We start from the raw sequence: 27,674 nt of genomic DNA, 5'->3' as shown, positions 1-27,674 counted from the left end.
GCCATCAGTAAACCGGTGAGACTCAGATATTAGTAGATTTTGTAGTATTTTGTAAGCCCAATGCTTCTTTCCTGTATATTATGATACAAAGTAATATATAGCAATATAAAGCAATGTAATCACGCCAATTCACACTTGGTCCAGACCTATATATTGCTTTAGAGCCCGTTCAGCAACCGAAATTTGAATGAAATTTGCCAACCCAAAGTATTGGAAGTGTCTGAGATGTAAGCGGAGTCAGAAACCAATAGGTAAGATTGATCGTTATTGATATGTTATCACAGTATAACATGGATCCAGTACTCACTATGCAGCCGCTGTTGAATCAGCCGCTGTTTGCTGACCCAATACTTGCTAACAGTCTTATTCCACAGGGACCTCTCATTACTGCTCAGCTGCTGCCAGGAGCTCGACAAGCAGATCAGAGTCGCCAGGCGCAAGCCGCAGTCCGCGAACGCATGCTTCGTTACATCGCTCTTCTCGTCAATATACTGCTCGCCGCCATAACACAAGTCTTCCTGCAACAAATCCCGGACGAGCCTGAGCCCTATCACACCTCCGCGCTGACAGGAGAAGAGTGGGTGATAGAGCTGATTGTTGGCCACCCAGAGCGCATTCGCTGCGAACTTGGTGTAAATGCCCACGTCTTTGAGAGTTTGATCAATGACCTTCGAGGCCTTGGCCATACGGATTCACGATACGTCTCGCTAGAGGAGCAACTGGCCATTTTTCTATACACGTGTGTGACAGGATTGACTGTCAGACACGTTGCGGAACGATTTCAGCGATCAAACGCTACAATTTCTCGGTACGTTGTATGATCTACTAGTATATTTCACACCTGATACTACTAACTCAACTCTTTTGTAGGTATTTCCGCAAAATGCTAGACATTTTTGCATCCAACCCTTTCTACGCTACGCATGTACACCTTCCTGCTGAAAACGCACCCATCTCACGCACAATTCGCGACAACCCGAAATGTTGGCCATACTTCCACGATGCTATCGGAGCAATCAATGGAAGTCACATTCACGCATTTCCCCCCTCATCCACCCACCACCTTTACTATAACCGAAAAGGCTTTGTCTCTCAGAACTGTCTCTTCGTATGTGACTTCGACCTCAATTTTACATTTGCTTTGACTGGGTGGGAGGGGTCTGTTACAGATGCGCGACTTTGGGAGATAGCGCACAACAATGGCTTAAATATCCCCCGGGGGAAATATCTTCTTGCTGACCTTGAGTTCCCATCATGCCAGGAGCTATTAGTTCCTTACCGTGGTGTTCGCTATCATCTGGCCGAGTGGGGTCGCGCCAGCGTCAGGTAAGCTTCTAGCTCATTTTTTCTTTGTTCGGCTCACTCAATACCGTTTTGTTTTTAGACCTGAAAACAAGGAAGAATTATTCAACCTTCGTCACGCATCTGCACGTAATGTGGTTGAACACATTTTCGGTGTCGTGAAGCGACGCTTTCGGATCCTTCTAATATCCCCTGAGTACAAAATCGATATTCAAGCCCGCATTCCCACAGCGCTTTGCGCTATTCATAATTACATCCGCGCTCATGACCCAGATGAAGCGCCTCTGCCACAGAGAGCTGTCTTCAATGACAACCCTGCCCATCAAGGACTCGGACAACTTCACAACGTCGATGATCACGCTCCGAACGACAGCGACAATGATGACATAAGCGCAAGTGTATTTCGAGATCGCTTGGTGACGCAGATGTGGGACGACTATCAGAGTATTTTACGTGAGCGAGACTTGTTAGATGTATATCACTTCTTAGATATTGACGAAGACTTGGAGGACGAGGAAGACTTAGATGAGTACTATGGGAGCGATGATGAGAATGATGCATAGATTCGTAGCAAACTTCTACTAGTACATAACAATCAATGGAAGCTATGGACGTGAGAAGATAAGCGATACAAATGAGCAACACAAAAACAAGTGATGCGAAGATGATTCGTGATGATGGCAACATTACAACAGCCCCAAATCCTGCCTGTTTGCCTGCCGGATCATAGATTGCAAGAACCCCAGATGCCTCTCAGGCTGGATGACCAAGTAAGAACTACATATTGTCGGGCTCCTCATGAATAGGTTCATGAGGACAAGTGCGTCATCTTCTGATAAACCCGGTTCATTTTGCATCATGACGAGGGCCCTCGTTCTTTTGTCCGACACCCGAGTCTCATCAGTAGTGGTGGTCAGCGTCGTTGTGAGACTGTCTGTGAGACGGTTTATGGAGCCCTGGAGGTTCATGAACGCAGCAGTGCTGGCAGCCTCCTTGGCAGCCTTCTTGCTTGTGCCTGCATGTGAACTAGAAGCGCCACGTGAGATGCTGCTGGGCGCCGCTGACTGCCGCGGCTTTTTTGAAGATGATGCCACTGAAGTTTCGATGGTGGAAGGGGGTGCCGAATGCGAGAGAATCATGTCGGAATGAGAACGTTTTCCTGTGCTAGAGGAAGAAGTGGGGGCAGGGGGGATGATGAATGAACTTCCAGCTACAGGTGGAAGGGCAGACGCGTTCTCATCCCATCTAAAGTCATCGACACCCCCCGTGCTATTGCCAGCCATGTTGCTGACATCACCATACGTGCCTGGGGGGGCAGCCATGCTCATCTCGGCAGCCACTGGTACCTGTGCGGCTAATGAAGCCGGGTTATAGGCGGCCGTCCCTTGTGCACCACTACCACCTGGTAGAAGGTCTTGCATGGCAGCATAATGTCTCCATCCGCTATTTTTGAATGACTTCATGGTCTTAAGCAGAAGGTGAGCACCAGACTGGAGACCAAAGTGTAGTTCAATACATACCTTATTGCTGTTACTGGCATTGATATACTTGTCCCACATGCTTTCTGCGGCTTCCCCCTGAATATTGGCACCATTCTCGTTGTCCCAGTGACATCCCGATCGAGACCGGCGATATTTATCGATGGTGCTGTATATCTGTTTCAACTATAATATGTTAGTGATGGTGGCTGAGCGGTGTGAGACTCAGATGGATGTGACATACCGATGCCCATTTGTTCTTGCAGTGCTCCATTGTCTTCACAGGGCCCCGCTTCCATAGTGAAGCAATATCTTTTGAAGCTGCAAGGAGTGTCGCATCTTTGAAGGTGCTTGATCCTGCGATCTTGGATTTCTGTGTAATGAGATACTCCAGGAAGCGATCGGTCTCCTCTTCAGTCCAATAGGCCTTCTCTTTTGGTGCTTTGTCTTCTGGTTGCGCCATCTCTAGAAGTTTAAACTGAGTGCAGATGATGAAAGCAGCGATAGTCGCATAGATGCGCTTTCGCTGCTGAGGATCGACTTGATATCGACTGATAGTGGTCATGGTCGGAGGGAGAGTATTTTCAATCTCCGTCATCAGCTTCTATGGTGCCGCTCCACCATACTGTCACACGTTGGCAAATTTCGTTCAAATTTCGGTTGCTGAACAGGCTCTTACATTGCTTTATATTACTTTATATTGTTTTATAATGTCATGTATAGGAAAGAGCATTTTGGCGTACATAATATGGGAATATCGGTGGCTCACCGGTTTACTGATGCCGCCAAACCTGACCCTTAAATACATAAGTACCCTGTCTTCACTCTCAACCCGAGTCCCACAATGCCATGGCGCATACCAAGCAGACGGCTTTAAGTTCATGTGGCGGGACTGCCAAGCATGTCTCACTCAAACCTCGAACGTTGAAAACAGAGGCACCACCCGAGGCGCTTCAACTTGAAGTGGCGAAGGCCACGGTACCCGCACAGGCTCTTGAGATGGTGCGCTCTCACTTAGATGTCCGTTCAGGACCGCCAAAAAATCATGCGAGTGACACTGAATTCAACACAAGACCGGTCATCTACTGATATTTTTCCACAGTTCTGTATGCTCTGCCAAGGCGGAGTGGCTGAAGGTGTCTCTATATACGAGTGCAACGAACCTGACTGCCCACGTGTCATGTGTACTCGGTGCATCTCAATTCCGAGCAACTGTGTACAAGAAGTGACGCAGCCGGGTGTGAAATTCTGCTGTATCCACTGCCACACATCCTCGGACAAGAAGTTGAATCAGCTCACATTGTACTATGTGAGTTCATTCGTACCTATCTTCACCCTCTTTCATTCAATCATAAATGTCTAGGGATTTCTTAGGGACGGCGAACCGGTTCTCCCGACATTTCTGGAAGTTTGTGGACAGTTGGAATTTTCCAAACGCTCTCAGATCTCTTCGGCCCCCATTCTCATCGTCCACTTCAAGCTTGCTGGTTGTGGGGCCACTGCGAGCCCAATCGATGCAACCCACACATTCCTTGCACCTTATTTTCCGCACGGTGGCCTCTGCCTAGTCAACGTGGTGTTCGACCTCGCTGATATCGATTACTACTCTAAGCAGTGTGTGAAGCTCGTGAACGACGTTATGGAAGATCGCAAATACGAGTTTGTGTGTATTGCAATCACCGATCACACAAACAATGCAATTGGTGCTGTCCCGGAGGTATGTTTCCTGTTACTTCTTTGCCTCATCTCCGTCAGATGATCAAACCTTCCTCCTTCAGTTTATGGATACTCTACTTGATCCATGGCGCAATGTAATCCGACGTGCAAAGGACACGACACTATTTTTGTTAGGTTGCGGAGCCATCGTCAACCAACCTGAAAATTTTCGTGGTTTGCGTACATCCATTGTCAATCACAGGATTTCATCCGCAGTTGCATTTACCGCTAAGCACTTCCGTCCGACATCCGCCTGCCACTTTATGATCTCGTTCGCTCAGTCTGTCCTCATAGAATGCTTTCCACTGCGCAAAGCATTCCCAAAGATCCTCGACCAATCGGAACTTGGTATGCACTCGGACGTCATCCTGATGTCCGTGACGTCTGGGGATAATCATGATGGCCTAGCGATGCTGTTGCAGTGCACCCGCTACTCATGGGCTCATGTCACCGCCCGTCCGTGGGGCAATACACTTCCAATCCAGTGCCCACAGTGTGGGTGCCCGACCCAGTGGCAGAAATCCCATGCGGACACCTCGCGCAAATGCTCGGTCTTCAAGTGTTCGTATGCAGGCTGTGGTCGTGTCAATGGCAAACCATCAGAAAGGCTTCCCCGCAAGAAGTTCACCTGCAAGGCCCCGAAGGGTGCGATACTGCTTCCAGGGCGAAGAAGAAACGCCTGCTGGTTGCAGATTCCTCTTGACTTTTCCAGACCGAACGCGGTGACTGGCTTTTTGGACTCGAGTGATACTGAGACGGTCTGACGTCGATTGATCTTTGTATATCATACCTTACAACACCCACGTTGCGCTCTATGATCTTGTTATATGAGGTTGATTTTACACGGATCATCTGTCTTTCCTAGGCATCTAATAATGTCGTCCCAGATAGGTAGCCAAGGAAGATGATCATCTACTACTAAGGAATGAGTCTAGCCTGCTCACTCGCAACATTGTGTGATAGACTCTGTAGCCCAATCTATGAACTAATCTCGGGCTGATATGTTTGGTTGGTTTGGATGTGCTGTAGTCGTAAACCGCTGTATGGATGCTCAGCCAAATATCGTAGGAGCCGGTCTCGATGATGTAGTCCCTACTCGATGATAGTCCATTTTGTTCCAAAATATGCAGTGGCAGGAGGTATGGAATGTGTAACAGTGCCCAGTGCATTCGATATTGAAGACGACATGATGATGGTCAGGGATTGTGAGTGTGGTATAAAAGTTATTACCAAGGACTAACAGATGTAGCGTCTGTCAATGTTGGGCATCACTAGAGCCTAAGTAGACCCCTGCATAGGTTTCACAATCACGATCTAAGTGAACATACGAAAAAGTGAGGGCGTGGCTCAAACATGGCTCGAAATATGCATTTTCTAAATGATGTGTATGTATATGCACTAAACAGCAGATGAGGAAAGCCAGTAAATGATAGGACCTACGTGGACTAGTGATGACCTCCATTAGCCGTTCTCTGGCGATAGGACTGGTTATGAAGCAAGCGTGTCGATAAATTTACGGGAGCTGTTCTGAGTGATAAACATCCCAGATGCATTGTGGAGCATTGTCGCCCTTAACTGTGCAAACGGTAGTGGCAATAGCATGAATTCGTTATAGAACGGGCAATATGCATTTACCGAGGTGAGAGATCAGGAGTGAAGAGAGAAATCTAAAAGTGTTCTGGGAGTCGCATCAATCCATGCGTGTTGATTAACTGGCAGCGATGGTCAGCTAGCGGAGGACCGTGAGCCTGTGTGGTCGCTTGAGTATGTGCTGCAGCCTGCTGCTGAGCTTCTACAATCTGTTTGCATTTAAAACCTCTCTCGGAGTGAACTACACCGTGTAACAGTGAGTAGTGAACTCTCGAGAACGCAGGAAAATTGCCACTTACAATGCCGCTAAAGAGAAACAAAAAGGGATCGAAGTCAGCGGATATGCATTGATGACGGTATAGAAGAGTTACGTTTAGGGTATCCAGGCGGCTGAAGGCCTTCTTACAGCCTTGGCAGATGTTGGATTGCGAGCGCGTGACATGAAGTGCTTGATGTCGCCTATGCAGATCATGACGTGAGTATGCCATAGATGAGTGAATAATGAAATTAGGACAGCTGTCGGTCGATGCCAAATATACGATAGAGAAGTAGAAGAGTATTACGAGGAAGCGGGATTGTGAAACCCTTACTTGCAGTCATACTGTCTTGCAAAGCCTTTCTGGCAATAGGGGTACTCGCACACATACGGGCGTTGCTCGGTGTGTGATCGAAGATGTCCTGCAAGGATGATCATGATGGTGAATTATAAAATACAGACATGTGGTGTAACTAGGCACCTCTCAGATTGAATCGACGTGTAAACGTGCTCCCACAACCCAGTACTGGACATGTGAAACGAGCCTCATTCCTCCGCCTGCTTGCACTCGCTACCTGGGTTGCGGATGTGGTGACCTGCTTCTTCTCCACCTGTAGGATAGGAGGGAGATGAGTTATAGCGGTGGAGGATGAAGTGTAGTGGGCCGAGGCAGATCCCCGTCCTGCTCCCGAGGCGAGGACTTGTGCGCGAGTGTAGAGCTCTGCTGAAATGGGGGAGTAGTAGGCCTCCTGCTTGAACTCTGGATGGGGCAGTGGAGCTGACATGGGTTGCTGCTGGATGGAAGGGATGTTTGGTTGGGTTGCGGGAAGTGGATACGGGGTTGGATGTGAGGTACGTCGAAAGCGAGAGTTCCTGTACGTGTGTCCTGGAAAATAATGTGCTAGTTGCTTAATGTCATTGGAACTTGCACCCGGAGGAAAAGACGGCTGTGCCTGGGATTGTGACATGTGGTACTGGGTCGAATAGACAAAAGAGACGACTGTTATATGCGTAAAATTCGACTGTAGACGGAATGGGATATGGAATGCACTTAAGAATGAACTCCTCGGGGCTTTCACAGCCATCTTGGCATCGCCTTCATTGGCGGATGCGCGCTCATAAACCTCGAGCGCGAGTGTCGAGTCCTCCGATGAGGTCGCTGTAAGGTACCCTACACCGATATTCAATTCTTGCAACATCAAGGAAACATTATCGCTTGAAGGAACGCACCGATCATACGCGTAATCTCTGAGGGGTCATATTGCTCGCACCAAAGGCTCTTGTACCTCTTTCACCTTTTGTCGTTCCTTTTTCCTTCTCATGAGTTTCGCGCTATTTGTCACGTCCGCGAGATTTGTCTTTGGCCCTGTTCCTGTCGCGGATAATCCCATCCGAGAAACTCTTCGTCCCCTTCTCCGCCCTTTCCATGTGATGATTTGCAAAAGAATTATCTGATGCTTCATGAACGCAATGTGAGTGGGGCTGCTGAATGAACTGCTCCAGATGTGGATCAGGGACTACCAGTATCCCAAGTGCAGCAGAGGGCGGGGTCTTCTGGTGCGCCAGGGGAGTGAAGCAAGGGAAGACTAACGGCCCGTAAGAAAAGGGGTGAGCATAATGAGGAAGTCCTTGCACAGAAGACTAACCGTTTAACCTCAATCTAACGGGCGGGGTCTCTGACGTCACGTAATACACTGTGTCTACAAGCTCAAGGACACTACAGAATGATGGTCTTCTTGGATAGCACTCCAACAGGTGACAGAGAGTCGATGCAAGTTGTTTGTGTAGGTTCATCGACTGGATGATCTTCTGCTTTTCCGCGAGCTGTTGGCGAGGATCTCGTATTCTACCTATGACAGTACGTCAGTATTCAGGCCTACTATGATATCCTGTGAAACTCCTGCTGGCATTTGGTGAAAATGTCTGATCCTTGAGCTTGATCATCAAAGTGGTCGATATTGCCAGTGGAGCTTGTGATATAGTATTTTGAGGTCTGGAATCTGGTCATGGCATCGATCATATGTCTGAATATTCAATATATACTGGTACAGTCACTCGTGAATGGGGGCCAGCTAAAGTTATTGGTTGTTATTATTAGATGAGTGTAAAACTGCGCACTCACAATAAGGGCACCGATGAAACCCGAGGCCAGGAGATATTCATGTCCGAGTTAGCTGTTGCGAGGGACAATGTTGAAATGCTCGAGGATGAAGACAATGAGATATTTGAATGCTTCGGTTGATCGGAAAAGCTCATTGTGCTTGGGCTGAAGGTGATACCCTCACTGCCCTCTGTAAATTTATTCCACTCACCAAAGGCATACGCGTGCTCAGCATTCTCACAAACGTAAACGAGACCATAAAGATTCGTTCAAGGTGGAGCAACTTCACCAGAACCATCGTCACTTCAAGACACGAAGTTTCTCATGGAAAACTCAAGCCCCTATTCCCGGACCACTGAGATGGCTTCGATGCATGCGTGTGTTGGCTCATGATTGTCCACTCATCCTTGTCCATGAGGAGCCCACTCTCAACAATCTGAGTGGGCAGGTGCAGCGTGCTGTTGCAGGAGTGTAAAACGTCAGACCGAATTATATGCATAAGAAACAAGCAAGACATACTATTTTACGATAAATTCAGTCCTCATCATCGTGTACTCTTAATGTCAGCATCGAGAGAAAAAAGTCGATTCAGTAGTGAAAGTCCAGTGTCGTATACATGCAGGAGCAAACGAACAGGCGCCCTGCTCGAGAACTTCTCTAATTAATAAGTATTCAGTCTTCCGCAACAGAGATACGATTAGAACTTACAATCACAGAGTAGCTTTCCCACAGCAGGATAAAGCAATGTCACGAGGACAGAGCTGCAGTTTTGTGCTTATCGGAGATAGACAGATATCACTGGCAGAAGAGGGCACAGTGAGATGGAGAACGTGGTTGAAAAGGATGGGGAAGAGTTGTATGGGACTGCAAGGGTCTAAAGCGTGATTTATGGGAGATTTAGAATTTCGACTGACAGACCCAGTGACCTACCGAAACAAGGTTTGGGTGCTTCAGCTAGACACACCGCAAATGTCCTTGGCATCATACACCTGCCAGGCAGAGAGAGGATCATGACTTTTTAAAACAACGCCTCGCTACGAGTATGGAACTTGGAGGACGGGAAACAGATAGGGAAGCACTGGTGGGACAGAGAAATTACAGTGTTGACCATAGTGTTGTCTCCGGATGGGAAGAAAGTGGTTAGTGGGAGTCGAGACGGTGCAGTGAGGTTGTGGGACATTGACACATGCAAGGTCATCGCAAAATGGATGGGGCACACAAAGGGTGTGTGCTCTGTCTGCTGGAGTCGAGATGTTCGACGAGTGTTAAGTGGATCAGGCGATGGGACTGCAAGACAATGGGACGTGAAGAGCGGAGAGACTATCCTCGCACCAGTCAAGACCGGGCACGAACACGTGATAACTCGCCAGACATGACTATGTTTGCGACTGGTGGAGATAACGAGTCCATCAAAATTTGTGATCCCGAGACAGGCGAGCTGGTCGCAACTCTCAAAGGACAAAAATTCAGTGTATTGCCTGACTTAGACCCCGGACGGAAAGGCGCTTATCTCCGGGTCAATCGACTGCTCGATTAGGACATGGACCATTGGTCTATGCTCTTGGACTCAAAGTGAGGTTGCAAATCAAACTGGCAATTAATTGTCGTCAAGAGACAAACTAAAATTCGCTATAGTAGAACCACAATTGTAACGGGCAACAGAACTATTTGGGTAAAAACCCGGCAAAGGGTTTTCGGCTGAAACGGACGATAAGGACCTAGAAGAAAAGTGCAAGTATGAGCTGTGTATCCCACACAATTAGGAGCCAGTCGATGCAACAAGCTCATGCTTGGCCCCTAAACAGAAGGAGATGGGCTAAGACTTACTAGAAAAGGTTTAACGTGGCGGAGGTAGCGCATACCGCATGAATGGCTCTAACACTGGTGTGTCCTGCAAATAAGGTGCAAGCACGACTGCATGTTTGCGCAGGTAGAGTACAAAGGCATCGCTGCTCCAGCGTCCCATTGCCTTGATATTGTCGAAAGGTACTCCACGAAGCAGGTATTCCAGTGTTCCTCCAATCCGTATACCATGACCTTTCAGTGCCCCAACTCCCAGTTGATCCCCAGCGGCCTGCAAACTTTTCAGGAATTCGGATCTAGTGAGAGGACATAAACCTGTCCGATGGCACCAACTGAAAACCGCCGCAGACCCTGGGGGGCTGTTGATGGCTAGGTGATTTTGTAGAGCCGCTTGAGGATCAATGACACCAGATTGCATTGCCCAGTAGACGTCCTCGCCGGTCTGCGAGGTCTTGGTGCATGGCAGTGCAAAAATGACAACTTTGAAGCCATTCTGATCCTCTTCGTGATGTATGTCGCTAACTTTGACATGGATGTGGGGATTGAAGCTGGTGAGTGATGGGACTGTGAACTCTCCAGTCCTCGCGATGGTGAAGAACGACGTGGTGAGGCATGCAAATACTGCTGCGTGCAGGGGCTGTGAAATGTCAAGCATGGACCGTATGTCCATGAGGAGTTTGATTGTGAATGGTGCGTGTTTAGGATGCTTTGAGGATGGAGGGGCCAAACAGGCAGCACCTGTAAGCACCAAAAAGGACTTGGCATGGTTGGCAAGCCAAGGCATCCCATGGAGCAAGTGCCAGGCACGAATTGCATAAAAATAGTTTTCCAGCATAGTGCCCACATAAACTCCTGCGCATGCCGAGATAAACGCCAAGAGTAGGACCGGAGGGGCAGGACAGCGTTGTTCCTCAGGGATCCCTCGGCATCGCAGAATACATGGTAGATGAGGAGACCCGATCCGTAAGTTTCCCTAGTGCTAGCGGCATGAGAGTGTGAAATAACAGCTAGAATGCGGTCCAAATCATCAGTTGACACGGGAATTGGCACCCCGGCGTGGTCGAGACGAGAGCGCTTGGTGTTAGGGACCCAGAGCCTCAGACGGTCTCTAGCGAGACAATGAGGTCAAAGGAGGGAAATCCATGGCGTTAAGCTTGGTGGATATGGTCGTGTCGAATGTATTGTGGGCACTGTTAGTACTGGTAGGGAAGTGCTCGTGAAGCGTGAAACATCTACTGTGCATGCGGTCGAGGATGCAGCTGGTTGGGAAACTGTTGAGGTCCAACCCGTCAACCAGGACTGCAGACAACTAACTGCAGTCACTGTTGCACGTGATTCTGGGCTAGGCACTGGTAAGGAATTGGGATAGGTCTCCTGGGAGCTCAATGGGCGGGAGCTGAAGTTTCCGTGGAGGGAAAATTCCCCGTGAGGGTCCATCAGCTGGGTTCTGTTGGCTGGGTATGTAACAGAGGTGGAAGGAGGTTTGGTGAGTGCGCGAGTCGAGCAGAGATCGGACTCGCCGAAAGATAAGGTTAGTGGGTCTGTTGCGACTCCTACCATTGCGCCAGCCATCAACGACCCCTTGGTTGTCACAGTAGACTTGTAAGTGATGTGGGGAGTCGTCGATGTTGGCTCGGAGGAGAGCGTGGACCAAGAGCTCAAACCCAACTGCTTCCACCCATCCGATGTCGCGGGTGCCATTAAGTGTTTGCCAACCTGGTTGTAAGCTCCAGGCATGCCAATACCCATTGACAACAACTCCGATGCCAACGGTCGAACTGGCATCCGAGAAGGCTCAGGCGTCAACATGTTTGACCGGGCATGGAATTTGTCGGCCGACAAAAGGCTTGGCAAGCTGATCGTGCCACCATTGCAAGTCTTCATAGAGGTGTCGGACAGGATGGTGGGGCACGAAAGGACGCGAACTACAGATGCTGAGCATGGTTTCAAGAGAGGTGAGGTATGCTCGTCTTGCAGGAAGGACGAGGCAAGCATGGAGAAGCTTCCCGTGTAGCCATTGGACGTCAAGGAGTAGATGTGTCAGGCTCGCATGCCAGTCATTGATGGTATCCATGTATTTCTCTTTCTTTGTCTCAGCGAGCTGTACCGTGAGTGTCATGAGACACCAGAGTAAACCGATGTATAAGACTTGATAGGCAAAAGGAGTATCTTTTGATGGTTCCCAAGGAAAACCAAGTGGGGATGATGCACGGTCAATGTCACAGAAGGCGTATGCGAAGTCCAGGTCATTGTGGTGGGAACGTACTGAAGAAAGTGAGAGGTCCAGTAATGGAAAACCGCAATCTTCAGTAAACTCGTCAAACAAACCATCACTGAATTCATCACCTTTGTACCACAGACGTCCACCACTCTGAGACTGACCCAAGTGAGCCAACTTGAGATGAAGGGGTAAGCGCAGACTATTGTAATGACTAAGATGCTCTCTTTGGATGTGGAAAAATAGATGGTCGTCCACCCACTTGGTGACTGGACCAATCCCCTATGCACACAACAAATCAACACCGGCATCTGCAACATGTCCATAAGCTCCAGCAGACGGACCCATCCCAAAGGCTGTACAGGTGTCAATGCAGAATGCGTCGTCAGAAAGGCGAACCACTGTGGAAGGCCACTGTGAAGGGTGTAAGGGGACAATTCGGTAGGCTTCGGCAATATCTCTTGTTGCGGCTTGAGATCCAGGTGGCAGATTGCAGATGAGAGTGCAAACAGCGTCAAAAGTCCCCCAAGTGCAGGGGAAATCATCAGAATCAACCAGTGAATTGATGGAAGGATTGGGATTGATGGCAGACTGAGTGTTGGGGAAGGAAAAGTTCTGAATGACGTGGTATTTCCCTGGCTTCCCTTTTTTGGGTATGATGGATATGGGTGAGGATTAAAAGTGTCCCAAAAGACGTCCCAGTTCGATGCAAGTGAAAGGTCCAATGTACTGTCCGGTGTCGAGTTCACGAGATAGGATGACTTCGAAAGCTGTCCGATATCAAACAAGAGAAGGAGAATTAGAGGGTGTTTGTGTGGATTCCATAGCTGGAAGATTAAGGTTGAAACCATTGCGTAATCCGCATGGAACATCTGGATACCAGTCAAGAAGTTTGTGCATATGAAGTAGAGATTCCCAAGCTGAAACATTATAGGGTGTGATTGGGTGCAGCCGTCTGTGCTTGAGGGCAGTGCTGAGATCCATGTGTGGTGGAGAGACAACCTGCACATATGTGGCGTTCGTCGTGTGAGTGGTTGCTGCACCCACGAGTCCGTTGCCAATCGACACACAGTGGCTTGTTGGTTGTGCGAAGCAGGAGTTGTCGGTTGACTCGTGTGGTAACCGCAGTATGGGACTTGTCCCAGAGGTGTTCGGAAGTACACTCGATAAAATGGTGGGCATGGCTCCCCAGGCAGACGGCACACACAGCAGGGGACTTCTGTCCATGTGTGCCTTCTGGAAAACCCGCGCGCTGCGACGGCACATGGGCATCGCAGGCAGGTTGAGGCCTGTTATTCGCACTAGGAGACGCAGAACGTCTCCGCCTGTTCAAATTCTGCAAACGTGAGGGAGCAGGTGAACGACCTGCACGTTGTGAACGCGGTGCCGACGCAGTGTCCCCAGGGACGTTTGTAAAGTGCAGTCCTTGTAAACGCTGATTAAATGCATCGCACCACAAATAACGCAAGATTGCCCAGGTAGGCCGCAGAAGGTAAACGCATGAACGAGAGAGTCAAAGATTGACGTTCAAAGGCAGAGCGAGAGAAGAGCGAGACAAAATCAGTAAGCTAGTTAGTTGAATGTGATGGAATAACAGACCTGGTAGTCATAATCATTGTCGTGGCGGCGGCAATCCTCCCGATAAATGCGATCCAACGTGCGATTGATCTCAGTCTCATCGAGGATTGAAATATCCCAAGCTCCTCCTGCCATTGGAATGGCTTGGTGCCATGCTTGACGCTGCTCCTCCTGATACATCAGTAGAGCTCGCTGATCGAGAGGACTGTCTGAACTCCAGTACCGGTGCAACATGAGAGTGCCCCAAAACGCAGCTAGCATATGTACCCGTTCTTCATCCCAGCCTCGTTCTGTCAAGGAAACAACGAGTTGGGGGATGGCTTGTGCAAATTCCAGAGGGCTCAAGCTGTGGTCAGGAATGACTGCTGTGGAGGGTCGCATGGCATTGGCTGGCATCCACGTGGTAGCGCCATCTGGCCCAGTGGTGGGTACCATCCCCTCGTCGTCCGTAGTGCGATAATGCAGACGTGCATCTGATAGACCCTTGTTGGTCCAATAGTAGATTTCCACATGATGGCCCTTCTCAAGTTTGCATAGGGCAAAGTCTGAAACTAGAATGTTCTCATGGGCACGTGAAGGTCAGGGATGTTTGGGGATGGGTATGTGTTTAAGACGGTTCCTCTTTTTCTCTTCCTCTTCAACCGCAGCTTCTTCGAGTCGTCACACTTGAAGTTGCTGTTGCGCTTCGTCGTCAGCGTGGTGTTGTTGTTCCGCCGCAGCAATTTGATCTGCTGCAATTTGGTTCTGCCATTGCGTTCGCTGTGCAGTATTGGTTGCGGTCCAGACTGCCTGCAAGAGCACAGCAGCTTGTTCCTCAGTGTTATTTAAAGCTACAAGCAGTGCTCGGCTCGTTTGGTAGAAGTTGGACGTGAAGTCCGGGCAAATTTCTGTGCTGGGGTCAGAAATAAGACGGTTCATAACGGACAGACCTGGGATCGAAGGATCTTTTGATTGAGCAGACTGGTAGTTGTGCAGCAAAGAATTTTAGCCACAAGGACCAGAAAATGATGACAGGCAGTGATAGCGAGGAAGAAAGGAGCAGTGCATGTCACTTATTCGGATCAGGCATAGACCTCATTCTAGGCACGTGCTCGTGCCTCGCACTTTACTTAGAATACAAAATACCACAACATGTAAGCAGACCGCAGTGCTGGATGAGCACTGTCTATGCCATTGCAATATCTCCGAATAGCCGCATCCTCGCGAGCGCATGGTCCGACAAGACAGCGCGATTGTGGAACCTTAAAACCCGCCAGCCCATCAGTTCGCTCCTCCAGCATGCAGAGATAGTGCACTGTGTGTCATTTGTGGCAGATGGAAAGCTCCTAGCGACTGGCTGCCATGACACAAACGCGTACACATGGGATGTTGCTGTAATTGTTATGGAAGCTTGCCTCGATGACCTTCTAAAGGTGAGAATGTGTTTCTCTACGTTCTCGTCTTAGGAACTGAACGCGCCCTCCCAGCCGCAGGAACCTCACAATGCGTTACTCAATGTACGTGGCACGTTTATGAAACCATATCATTGCAAATGAATGTATGCACTTTAGCGTGATGTTACACAATGTCCGGTCCAGCCACGCCACGACGCCTGTCGTGTGCCTCCTGGCTTTTTCGACGACCTACCACATCGTGCTCACGTACGTCGTTAGCGTCTCGTCCAGTCGTTTTTTCCTCACATCATGCGTTCAGCTCTCTTCACGACGCCGCTCCTCAGCACCGCATGGACGCACAATTCTTGGGCGCATCTCTTCGTCATTCAGCCGAACCCACTCCAATACCCACAATACGCCATCCCGACGCCGACCTCTGATCGACTGGGCTCGAAATATTCTCTCTGAGACACCGCACAGATAAAATGGTGCAGGGATCGAATTGCACGAGTGTCGCTCGGCGATAGTCGATGTCCCGTTTACACAGGGAAAACGTGTATGTTCCCGTCTTTCTTCTCGAATGTTCAACTCCCTGATGTTATTTTTCCTTCTCCGATGTTCGACACCGCCTCGTATCATGTAGAGGAACGCTTCAGTGAGAGAGAAAAGGAAGCCAGCAGGCAGTTCACGGCCTCCTAAGCCCAGTAACACCCAGCAATCCGTCGGATCAGCTCAAGCCCAGACTCAGTCAACTTCGCAACCACATACCACTGCATCATCCACCACACCTGCCCCCACTTCTACAGCTACAACATCAGCGCCCTCGCGCCCCCATATAACACTAAGACACGCTGGACGCTGGACTCGTTTCTGGCTCCTCATCTGTTGTACCTCCCCTGAGTATACCGAAGGTCGTCATTAAGTAATCTACTGTTTGCTCGTCGTTTACATTCGTCTCTTCCATGTCTTTACCAGATGTACAACTCGCCATTTATGTGTTCTGCCTACTCATACTACTCCCCCTCCTATGTGGTTGGTTGGTTCAAACCATTCTTTTTATACCCCTTACCGTCTCCCATCAGAATACACATACGTAAGCCCCTACTTCATATTTCATATTATTGCCCTCGTTATTGCCGTTGCACAGTAACATTCCAATCAGGTTTTGCACCGCTCTCCTTATCTCTGGACCCTCTTCTCAGTCTTTCCATGACGGACCGGCACTTGTCAGTGCTTGACATCTTACTCGAGAGCGGTTTGAATACACTCAAAATACACTACCCAGAATCTCTAACGACAGATTGACTAAGCTGGTTCTCATGTAGGATACGTTTGGTCTATACGATTAGGGTGTGGAGGTTTCAATGCGCACAATGAAGGAAATATATACATGAATGATACTGACGCAATTTTGATCAGCGCGATCCTCCGTAGGGCGCAGGGCTCGTATGCGTCTCGCAGCTCAGTATGATCGTGGTAATTATCCTCGGGCACGCTGGCACCTGCGCTACACAGCTTGCTCGTGACGGGGCCAACGAGGCTCTGGATCTCCTACAGCTTCTCTCGAACTCCTGCCGTAAGCACTCTGGTCACGTCATCTGCCTCCTGAGGATGATCTCTTTTATCGTTAATTTTGCTGCCCGTGAACAGACCAATAGCCAAGTTGGATGAACGATCGCTGAGTTGGACTTGGTCATAGACAGAAGAGGACAGGTGTTGGGGCACTCGACACGCTTGCTGGAGGCCCTGTCCTCTGAGGCGAACTGTTCGACCTCGTGGACCATGCGCTCAATGTGCTCGGATTGTCCAGTGCCCCGATGCACTTTGGGAGGACGTGCAGTCCTCTCTGTCCGCACCCAGATTGTCAGCGGGTGACAATCAATGACGATAAAACTGCGAGGGTGTAGGATGTCAGTAGCGGAGACCATCCTGGACCCGATAACGATGGACCATGAGCGGGTGAATGCTTTGAACGAAGACAGGAGGAGACTCTACACTTGGTTAACGAGAATTGAATCTGGGACAGCAAGTCGGGAAAACTGCTCATGTAAGTTGTGCAAGCAAAGCGTTTTGAGCCTCAGATATTAAGATCCCCTTATCTGTAGCTAACTGAAGACTCGTTTAAAAAGTACCGTTTGTAGGAGACCGTTGGTTTCTTGGTATTACCTCTTGCATATGTAGAAGCCACGCGTGTTGGCAAGCTGAAGTGTTTTAGCTGAGGTTAGTTTTAGCTTCAGGAGATGTTCCGTAGATGGTTGTGCGTACTTTTCACAGTACGACCAGCGGCGGCGGCGGGCGGGGGCCATCAGTAAACCGGTGAGACTCAGATGTTAATAGATATTGTAGTATTTTGTAAGCCCAATGCTTCTTTCCATACAAAGTAATATATACGCCAATTCAAATATTCACGCTCGGTCCAGACTTAGATATTGTTTTATAACGCCATGTATATGAAAGAGCATTTCGGCTTACAAAATATGAGAATATCGGTGGCTCACCGGTTTACTGATGCGCCCGCCCCCTCTCCAACGTGATCAGCCTGACTACGTCCTTGAGAGAGAAGGGTTATGATATATGTAGTCAGACTGGATCTGTTAGTGGCAGGGCGCTTGCAGTCAGCGACTGTGCCTGTAGTAAACTTTGACCGAAGACACCACTCGACTTTTAAATGGGGTGTAAGCCGCTCTGGTCACGAGCTTATCAAACTTGAAAGATGTTCCGCTCAGCTCGGGCCTCAAAGAATTACACATGAAGTTTATATAATTGAGCACGCACTTCCCGTTGCGAATCGGTATAACTTGTTGTTCTGATAGAACGGCATCACGAAACGATGGAGTAAGTGATGCAACAAACGAACTGTCAGAATGCTGCTCAGACATACGCTCTCGCCGACGACGGGAAAGCGAGACGCAAAGCATTTCGAATGGAATTCAGTGGGAGGAAGAAGAGAGATATAGCATGAGGACATCAACTACCATTACAGATCATCAAGGCAACTTCTTCAATCAATCAAGCCCTCGGTAGACGCTGACCTCCGCTCTTCGCTCGTCCATTTCCGCTCTCCATCATTCTCCTCGTACAACGAGCACCTCGGTGCTCCGAGTACATGTAACAAGCCACAGCACTTGCCCAGGACCACCTAAGCACGCAATGTACCATCACGGTCCCGCAAATTGGAAGGCTCGTGCATCTAAAACGGCCGGCGGAAACGGCGGACCGATGAAGTCAACCCTCACCGGGGCATTTGTAGAGTCGGAGACGCGGCGGGGGACACGGGTGTCCCCCTTTCCTAGATAGCAATGTCCTACATAGGGTAGTACACCCCAACAAGACAATAACAAAAGACAGACGCTCATATGTTACTGTGCACTGTGCATGTTATTCAGCAAGGCAGACGTGACATTATGACACGAGTGAAAGACGGCACATGCCCTTGAATACAGTGACAACCAGTGTCGTTTCGCCATAAGGATTATTCAAATAAGCTGGTAATTATGAGTCGTCACATCACTCTTCGCATGAATTCCCGCACCACCTACAGTGCACCGTGACATACTTTAACTTGAAGAACATACAAACCAGCCGGAACCAACAAGACCTGCACTCGAGTTTGCGACTAACAAACTGCTGCAACATAGCTACAGCTGAAAGAGCCGAGAGGAAGGAATAGGCTCGGGTTTTGGGAGCCTAGATAGATGTTCGCCAAGTCAGCGCCCACCAGTCCCGGTGAGAGGTATTGTGCCTGTCCTGGTGATTATTCCTCGAAGGGCTTAAGATAACACAACCTTTGATCTCTCCGTCTTCATAACTGCGGCCCAAGCACGGATACATGCCCAGCCTGCTGAGGTATCATTGACGCATGCGCGGGTTGGGTGGTGACGGTCCAGTCATCCATGTCCATGAGAAGTTCGCTCTCGAATCGTCGATGACTCGGATCCGAGTAGAAGGGCGCAGTATTCTGTTGCGTGTCAAACGTCAGACGGAAATGATGTGCGTGGGAAATATATATACTGTTACGATAAATCCAGTCCTCGTCATCAGGCACTCTCGATGCCAGTCCGGATGTCATAGATATGATGTAGTGCATTGCGCGCTAATTTCTCCAAGCAGCGAGGCGGAGAATGTGGTATGGTGACAGAATTGTATGGGACTACAAGAGTCTAAGATGGATGGAGCATGATTTTTCCGATGATTTTGAAGACAGGAGAAGAAGAGGAATTGGTGTTAGACTGAGAATCTCGACCGACGGACCCGGTGAACAGATCTACTATACACAAACAAGGTTTGGGCGCCTCAGCTGCACTGCCTAGGCCCTATGATGGATATAAACTATGATGGATAAGGCACCTAAAACGTACCACCGAATTCCCAGTGGACTCAACTGCGACTCGACCGAAACGCCCCTTGCCTGTGTGTCGAGTCCTTTTGAAAACATCATCTTGGTAAGTGATTGCGTACTTTGATAGATGAAGGCTGAGAGTGTGCTGCACTCAATAGCTAGAATTCTGGGGTATGTCTTCACTCACCGCTAGCGCGGAGGGGACATCAGCGATAGCACCTCGGCAGAAATTTGAAGGACACACCGCTCATGTCTGGGGCGTCATACACCTACCAGACGGAGAGCGAATCATCACTTGTTCAAGGGACGGCTCACTGCGGGTATGGAACTTGGAGAGCGGGAAACAGATAGGGAGGGACTGGCGGGATGGGGAAACTCGAGTGTGGACCATAGCGTTGTCTCCGGACGGGAAGAAAGTGGTTAGCGGAAGCGAAGACTGTGCAGTGAGGTTGTGGGACATCGACACATGCAAGGTCATTGCAAAATTGACGGGGCACAGAGAGGGTGTGACTTCTGTCTGCTGGAGTCAAGATGGTCAGCGAGTGTTAAGCGGATCAGATGATAGGACAGCAAGGCAATGGAATGTGGAAAGCGGGGAGACCATCCACGCACCAATCAAGACTGGCTCGTCACGGTACACGGAATTGAACGCGGTCGTCTACTCGCCTGACATGACCATGTTTGCGACTGGTGGATACCACACGGACGAATACTTCATCAAAATCTGGAAGGCCAAGACAGGCGAGCTGGTCGCCGCTCTTAAAGGACACAAAGATAAAGTCTGCTGCCTTGCCTGGACCATGGACGGAAAGACGCTTATCTCCGGGTCACATGATCACTCGATTAGGACATGGAACACAACAACCTGGAAGCAGCTCGCTATTCTAGACGAGCACACCAACCGTGTCATTGCCCTTGCAATATCTCCGAATGGCCGCATCCTCGCAAGCGGTTCGCTCGATGATACAACACTATTGTGGAATCTCAATAACGGCCAGCCCATCACTTCGCCCCTCAAGCATCCAGGTGCAGTGGGCTGCGTGTCATTTTCGGAGGATGGAAATCTACTAGCGACTGGCTGCGCTGACAATAACACGTACACATGGGATGTTGCTACGATTGTTAGAGACGCTGGCCTTGACGACCTTCTAAAGGTGAGAAGGTGTAGCTCATTCTAGTCTCAGGAACTGAACGCGCCCTTCCAACTGCAGGACAGTAACAAGGCGTTACTCGATGTACGTGGCACGTTTATACAAATATCTCATAGCAGATTAATGTATGCACTTCAGCGTGATGCTACGCGACGTCCTACGATCCAACGACGCCCAGACGCTCGTTATGTGCCTCCTGCCAGCTTTTTCAACGACTCGCCAGATCGTGCTCATGTACGTCGTTAGTATCTCGACCAGTCGTTTTTTTCCTCACATCATTCGTTCAGTTCTCTTCACGACACCGCTCCTCAGCACCGCATGGACGCACATTTCTTGGTCGCATTTCTTCGATATTCAGCCGCACCCACTCCGACGCCCACGATACGCCATCCCGGCCCCGTCCTCTCGACTGGGCTCGACTCACTGAGACACCAAATGATGCAGGCACCGATTTACCCCAGTGTCGCTCAGCAGAAGTTGACGTCCCGTTTGCACAGGAGAAACGTGTATGTTTCTCTTCTTCGAATGTTCAACTCCACCTAACATCGTTTAGAGGAACGCTTCAGCAAGAGAGAAACGAAGGCCAATTCCATTGACATTGACGAACGCTACTGCAGGCATCTCACAGAGCAGTGTCAGCCAGCAATCTAGTAGTGCCACTCACCTCCAGCCATCTTCGCAACTACATGCTGCTGTCACCACATCACCTGCATTCATCGCTACTTCTGCAGCTACAACATCGCCAACCTCGCCCCCTGATATAACAATAGGACATGCTGGCCGCTGGACTCGTTTCTGGCTTTTCATGTGTTGTGCATCTGCTGAATATGCCAACAATTGAAATTAATTCTGAGGCTCTTCAGTCGTGTTTTAGCAGTTTGCTTCGAATTTAGATCTCCTTGTTGATGTATCTGCCTACTCACACTGCGAATTTTCTGACTTTCTTTTGTACGATACCACAGTCCTCGTCATTAGCACGTCCATGCACGTCACTCTTGGGCTATGTACGATTTTATAGATCCTTTTCCTCCGATCTCCCTATCACTGGACTGACTGGAGTCCAACGCATCAACTTTGTATATTATGGCCGTGATGACTTTCAATATGTAAAACTCCACTGGTATTGCGCTCCTATTAAAGTTCGAGGGTACTAGAGTTTGGTGCCGAGAAGGAGGTATACTGTAGTATGAGCAGCTTTTCTCCACTAGATTGAGCCATTGTTTAATCCTCCCCGTAGCGACCTTGTTGGCCGCGATGATGGTCTTCTTGGACACATAAGACTTCAATGGGCGCGCCGCGGCAGAAAGTCGATGTAAGGGTTTTGTTCAGGTTCATCGACTGGGGAACCTTCTTCTGCTCTTCAATGTACATATGACAGTAATCAGGCTTAAAATCTCGCGCTAAATTGCATCCAACTCTTGCTGGCGTTCGGTGAGAATGGCGCTGATGCTCTGAGCGTTGAGCTCAATGGAGTGTGCAGCATTGGGGAACCTGTGGCACTGTCATCCTGGGATTTGAGGTCCGGAATCTGGTCATCGTCAAGATGGCATCGATTATAACTGAACGGTCACTCGTGAATACGCCAGCCAAAACGATTGATTAAAATTATGAGGCACAAGCGCCTATACTTAATCTGTCAAACTGGGCGCTTACATTTTCAAGGAGATATTAACGTCAGTTGGCTGTCGTCTCGTGAACTGCTTGCATGTTGTTTGCTGACGTGAGGGACGATGTTGAAATATTTGAGGATGAAGACTATGATTTTCAGGCTTCTGTTAATCAGGAAAGGGGACTATCAAGGGTACCTTCCCTCACAACATTGTTTCGGGCTCTGGCGTTGGCTGGCGAAGAGAAGCAAAGGGTTCAGAACAAGGCCCTACCATTAGACAGGCGTTCCGCTGGTCGACCGGAGTCTACAAGTCGAGGGGAGTTGAGGACTCGAAACTAGAGAGGCCAAAGCGGAGAAGAGAAGAGCTCGGTGTGTATATGCTGGACAAGAGAGTCAAGGTTCAGCGAGCGCCAATAGAGAAGGAAGGCATTCAAAGACCAGCTTCCCAGAATCTTTCTCGTCCAGTGTTTCGCGTCATAAAAATGCAATGCAGTGTGCCCAAGTCAACATTGCATTGTTATCCTTTTCGATCCACTTCTTCTGTAACACAACGACGGAACTCGTCGTTCTATAGATGACATACCCTTCCGAGCATCGAATAATGGTCTGCATACACCGTGTCTTCTAGATGTATCTCGTGCGGCAGAATCGGATGAAGCAGTCCTCTTGAAGACCAAGCAACTGCGAGGATGGCAGGTGATGAATATATTTTGCAGTTGCATGGGTTATAGCTGGGAGAGAAAAAGGAACAGACTCGTGTTCTGGGAACGTTGGTTGGATGTTTTGAACTTTGAAGAATTTCACCGAGTCGACGCCTGCCAGTCCCAGTGAGAAGTTCGTGGCGCAAACAATTTCGTGTTGAGACGTATCCGTGCCCGTTCTGTCATGGTGCTTGTAAGTGGTTATGCCTCGAAGTACTCGAGATAACACAAAATTTGATGTCTCCCTTCCATACTGAACGCGGGATACGACCACAGTCTATTGAGATGTTATCGACGCATGCGTGCATTGGGTAGCTGTCTAGTCATCCATGTCCGTGAGGAGCTCGCTCTCGATGATACGAGTGGGCAGGCACAGTGTTCTACTGTAGGAGTGCCAAAAGTCAGACTGAAATGATCTACGTAGGAAAAATATATACTGTTACGATAAATCCAGTCCTCGTTATCGTGTACTCTCGATGCCAGTATCGAGAAAAAGGTTGATCCGTTGGTGGAAGTCCAGTTGTCGTAGATGCGGTGTAGGAGTAACCAAATGGGCGCCTTGCTTGAGAATTTTTCTAGTGGAAATGACAGCATATACAACGCTTGTGCCATGGAGATACAATTTAAACTTTTACAGTCAGGGTAGCTTCCTCTTAGCAGGATGAAGCACTATTACGAGGGCAGGGCTGCACTTTTACGGCATGAAGGGTTGCAGTAGTCTGAGACGGAGGAAGCTTGATTTGTCGAACGAAGACGGGAGAGGATAGACAGAAAACACCGACCGACGGACCCGGTGGACAGACCCCCACAGAAAAACGAGGTTTGGGCGCTTCAGTTGCACAGTATATAAGCTGTGAAGTGAACACGAGGAGAACGCACGTAAAAAGTACCAGGAAGACGACCCGAACTTCTAGTTTTTAACTTGACAGAAACGCTCCTTGTTTGTGTCCGTGGGTCGAGTCGTTCTGAGAACCATCTTCTTGTAAGTGATGATTGTGTAGTTTGATGGATGAGGGCTGACTGCGCTGCGCTCGGTAGTTGGCCATCCATGTCTTCACCCACCCCTAGGGCGGAGGGGACATCAGCGATAGGACCTCACCAAAAATTTGAAGGACACACTGGTATTATCTGGGGTGTCATACACCTGCCAGATGGAGAACGGATCATCACTGGTTCAGACGATGACTCGCTGCGGGTATGGAACTTGGAGAGCGGGAAGCAGATAGGGGAGGACTGGAAAGACGGAGAAAGTGGAATGTTGACCATAGCGTTGTCTCCGGACGGGAAGAAAGTGGTTAGCGGGGGTGAAGACGGTGCAGTGAGGTTGTGGGACATTGATACATGCAAGGTCATCGCTAAATTGACGGGGCACAGAGGGCAAGTGAGGTCAGTCTGCTGGAGTCGAGATGGTCGGCGAGTGTTAAGTGGATCCTGGGATAGGACTGCAAGGGTTTGGGATGTGGAGAGTGGAAACACCATCCTCGGAATCGAGACAGAGCAGCCACGCTTGGATGCAGTCATCTACTCACCAGACATGGCCTTGATTGCGACTGCTGGATACAATGAATCTTCAGTTAAAATCTGGGATGTGAAGACAGGCGAGCTCGTCGCCATTCTCAAAGGACACACAAATACAGTGTGGTGTCTGGCTTGGACCGAAATGCTTATCTCCGGGTCAATAGATGGCTCGATTAGGACATGGGATACTAAAACATGGAAGCAGGTCGCCGTTCTAGACGAGCACAGTACTTCTGCTGTCTTTGCCATTGCAATATCTCCGAATGGTCGCATCCTCGCAAGCACATCGTCCGACAAGACAGCACGATTGTGGAACCTCGACAACAACCAGCCCATAGGTTCGCCCCTCCAGCACGCAAATGATCCGCTCTGCGTGTCGTTTTCGGCAGATGGAAAGCTACTGGCCACTGGCTGTGAGGACAATAACGCGTACACGTGGAATGTTTCAACGATTGTGAGAGAAGCAGGCCTCGATTACCTTCTAAAGGTGAGGAGTTGTTTCCCTTCGTTCGAATCTTAGGAACTGAACGCGCCCCCCAAGCCACAGGAAGGCCACAAAGCATTACTCGATGTACGTGCCACGTTTATACAAACATGTCATTGCAAATCAACGTATACACTTTAGCGTGATGCTACAGTCCAACGATGCTATGCCGCCCGTCGTGTGCCTCCTAGCTTTTTCGACGACCCACCAGATCGTGTTCACGTACGTCGTTAGCGTTCCATCCAGTTTTTTTTCTTCACCTCCATGTTTTCAGTTTTTATCACAACACCGCTCCTCAGCACCGCATGGACGCATACTTCTTGGTCGCCTTTCTTCGTTATTCAGCCGCACCTACTCCGATGTCCAACATCCACTATCCCGACCCCGTCCTCTCGACTGGGCTCGAAACATTCTCTCCGGGTCACAACGCAGACAAAATAATGCAGGGATCGAGTTGCAAGAATATCGCTCATTCGACGTCCCGTATGCTCAAGGAAAACGCGTATGTTTATGTCTTTCCTTCTCGAATCGTTCGACTCATCCTGATATTATTTTCTCCTTCTCGGATCTTCGACACCGTCTGATATCATGTAGAGGAACGCTAAAGCGGGAGAGAAAAAGAAGCCAGCGGGCAGCTCACGGCCTCCTAAGCCCAGTGTCACCCAGCAATCTGTCGGAGCAGCTCAAGCACAGTCATCTTCGCAACCGCACTCTACGCCATCCACCACACCTGCCGCTGCCTCTACCCCCCGCAGCTACAACATCAATGTCCGACCCTCATGTAATAATAAGACATGCTGGCCGCTGGACTCGTTTCTGGCTCTTTATCTGCTGTTGTTCTTCTCTTGAATATACTGAAGGTCGTCATTAATTTACTTTTTTCCCATCCCTCCCAATGATATCTGTCATGTATTTACCAGGTTTGCGGCTGCCGTTGATGTGCTCTGCCTCATGCTACTCGCCCCGCCTTTTGGTTGGTTGTTTCAAAGCATTCTTTTCATACGTTACCGCACCCCTCGACCCACTGTCCGTCGACTTCGATGGCACGTTGATAGGCACAGACGGCTTGGGTGTGATGCATGAGACTCGAGCGCAACGATCTGACCTGGCACCGAAGATGACTGGGATTAGCTCGAGAAATACAAATTAGAAGTCTCAGTATCACTATCTTCTCGATGCTGCACTCTAACAATACGATAACTTCCAGGGCGTACGTCTAGACGCCGTTCGTATGCAGCACATATACAGGAAGGCTCAATAGACGAGTCGATTATTAATAGAACGTGATTTTCTTGCGGTAAAGATAGAGTACATACAATCTGAGCTCGCTGAGCGTTGATGAATGGTCTGCTGCAAATGATTTACCCCGATGTAAGAGCAGCTCCAACTAAACTTATTCTCCCTTCCACGCATTTCAAGTAGTTGAGTAGCTTGTTGGACACAGCGCCATTGGAGGAGTCCCCGTTTTAGACGTAGTAGAAGGTATTGCGAGGGTCGTACGAGTCTGGATGATCAATCTATCACCAATAGGCAGTGCACAGCAGTAGAAGCCTCAGCGCCGCCTCACATGCACGGTGACGCAATATTTGGCGGCGCCCTTACTCATTCCCTCGTGATCAGACAAGTGCAGGTGATAGTGATAGCAATACATTGATAAACACAGTTACTAGACCAATTTGCGCTAAGGAAAGTCAAACTTCACTCGCTGCCGTGACCCACAACCCCGAACTTCTGGCTTTACTATGCTAGCGGCGAGAATTATTTAAAAAGAGTCTACTCCAAGTCCGATACTAATTTAAAAGACATACCTTCTGAATCGGCAATGTAGTAAGAAGTAGCTGTGCATTAAATAGGGTGAATAGAACATTCGAAACCAAGGGTAACATTAGAGAATTACCTCCACCATGCATAACGGGGGAACGCTCGTCGGTGGCTACGTTGACAAGCGAGCCCCTTCAGTGAATTCACCCGTCTCAGACGGGCAGCCGGCGTGACAATGTACCAATAGAGACGGGTCACCCGGTGCCGGCCCATGGCAATAATTGTACCGTGTTAGACGAGTGGGCCGAGGGGGTGGAGTGTCCAAGGCAAACGGATGGGCCGGGTGTATATAGTATAGATGGTAGTATAGCAATGTACTATATAGGAAATTATGAATAGTAGTAGTGAATCCAGTGTGTGATAAATGAGTGGGCCGGAGGAATGGAGTGCAATATAGATGAGTGGGCCAGGGAACTGGGGTGTGATGGAGACGAGTGGGCCGGTAAATGAGGTGCAATGGAGACGAGTGGGCCGGTACATAAGGTGGCAATGAAGACGAGGGGGCTGGAGAATAGGGTGCAATTGAGACGAGTGGGCCAGTATAGCAGGTGCAATGGAGACAGGTGGGCTGGTATAGCAGGGTGCAATGGAGATGGGTGGGACAGTAAATAAGGTGCAATTAAGACGAGTGGGCCG

The 27,674-nt window shown here is 49.2% G+C and overlaps 5 protein-coding genes across 5 annotated transcripts; 3 read left to right on the top strand and 2 right to left on the bottom strand.

Annotated features, from left to right (window-relative positions):
• The first annotated feature begins 3,563 nt into the window (after positions 1–3,563).
• Positions 3,564–5,502, top strand: EDB91DRAFT_312976 (uncharacterized protein). The gene is made up of 4 exons (XM_041326820.1): positions 3,564–3,827; positions 3,883–4,089; positions 4,144–4,497; positions 4,559–5,502. Exons 1-4 carry the CDS (start codon positions 3,630–3,632, stop codon positions 5,258–5,260), a joined length of 1,461 nt encoding a protein of 486 aa, XP_041169066.1. The 5' UTR covers positions 3,564–3,629; the 3' UTR covers positions 5,261–5,502.
• A 955-nt stretch (positions 5,503–6,457) lies between these two features.
• Positions 6,458–6,980, bottom strand: EDB91DRAFT_1007459 (uncharacterized protein; the record flags this gene model as incomplete). The annotated part of the gene is made up of 3 exons (XM_041312348.1): positions 6,458–6,545; positions 6,677–6,764; positions 6,824–6,980. Coding segments are annotated over 3 exons (333 nt in total), but the record flags the coding sequence as incomplete, so codon positions are not given.
• A 7,056-nt stretch (positions 6,981–14,036) lies between these two features.
• Positions 14,037–15,061, bottom strand: EDB91DRAFT_1279772 (uncharacterized protein; the record flags this gene model as incomplete). Its single annotated transcript, XM_041324708.1, has 2 exons — positions 14,709–15,061; positions 14,037–14,603 (listed from the first exon to the last, which is right to left on the bottom strand). Exons 1-2 carry the CDS (start codon positions 14,958–14,960, stop codon positions 14,037–14,039), a joined length of 819 nt encoding a protein of 272 aa, XP_041169064.1. The 5' UTR covers positions 14,961–15,061.
• Positions 15,062–15,167: 106 nt separating this feature from the next.
• EDB91DRAFT_312925 (WD40-repeat-containing domain protein) lies at positions 15,168–16,182 on the top strand. The gene is made up of 5 exons (XM_041326819.1): positions 15,168–15,454; positions 15,509–15,538; positions 15,593–15,682; positions 15,735–15,971; positions 16,059–16,182. Exons 1-4 carry the CDS (start codon positions 15,197–15,199, stop codon positions 15,897–15,899), a joined length of 543 nt encoding a protein of 180 aa, XP_041169063.1. The 5' UTR covers positions 15,168–15,196; the 3' UTR covers positions 15,900–15,971; positions 16,059–16,182.
• A 4,085-nt stretch (positions 16,183–20,267) lies between these two features.
• EDB91DRAFT_1177139 (WD40-repeat-containing domain protein) lies at positions 20,268–21,999 on the top strand. The gene is made up of 5 exons (XM_041320401.1): positions 20,268–20,908; positions 20,966–20,989; positions 21,044–21,139; positions 21,193–21,411; positions 21,459–21,999. The coding sequence occupies exons 1-5, from the start codon at positions 20,426–20,428 to the stop codon at positions 21,744–21,746; spliced, it is 1,110 nt and encodes a 369-aa protein (XP_041169062.1). The 5' UTR covers positions 20,268–20,425; the 3' UTR covers positions 21,747–21,999.
• The last annotated feature ends 5,675 nt before the right edge of the window (positions 22,000–27,674 follow it).

The sequence above is a fragment of the Suillus paluster genome, assembly GCF_016628075.1.
Source record: "Suillus paluster strain FC165 chromosome Unknown EDB91scaffold_219, whole genome shotgun sequence".
Lineage (NCBI taxonomy): Eukaryota > Fungi > Basidiomycota > Agaricomycetes > Boletales > Suillaceae > Suillus > Suillus paluster.
The sequence above is the reverse complement of the archived record's forward strand: the minus strand, read 5'-3'. Positions and strand labels throughout refer to the sequence as shown.

Coding starts and splice junctions, on each gene's coding strand:
- EDB91DRAFT_312925 (XM_041326819.1), top strand. CDS start 15,197: ATGAGCACTGTCTATGCCATTGCAATATCTCCGAATAGCCGCATCCTC. Junction 15,539..15,592: donor CTCACAATGCGTTACTCAAT/GTACGTGGCACG, acceptor TATGCACTTTAG/CGTGATGTTACACAATGTCC. Junction 15,683..15,734: donor ACCTACCACATCGTGCTCAC/GTACGTCGTTAG, acceptor TCATGCGTTCAG/CTCTCTTCACGACGCCGCTC.
- EDB91DRAFT_1177139 (XM_041320401.1), top strand. CDS start 20,426: ATGACCATGTTTGCGACTGGTGGATACCACACGGACGAATACTTCATC. Junction 20,990..21,043: donor GTAACAAGGCGTTACTCGAT/GTACGTGGCACG, acceptor TATGCACTTCAG/CGTGATGCTACGCGACGTCC. Junction 21,140..21,192: donor ACTCGCCAGATCGTGCTCAT/GTACGTCGTTAG, acceptor TCATTCGTTCAG/TTCTCTTCACGACACCGCTC.
- EDB91DRAFT_312976 (XM_041326820.1), top strand. CDS start 3,630: ATGGCGCATACCAAGCAGACGGCTTTAAGTTCATGTGGCGGGACTGCC. Junction 3,828..3,882: donor CAGGACCGCCAAAAAATCAT/GCGAGTGACACT, acceptor ATTTTTCCACAG/TTCTGTATGCTCTGCCAAGG. Junction 4,090..4,143: donor ATCAGCTCACATTGTACTAT/GTGAGTTCATTC, acceptor ATAAATGTCTAG/GGATTTCTTAGGGACGGCGA.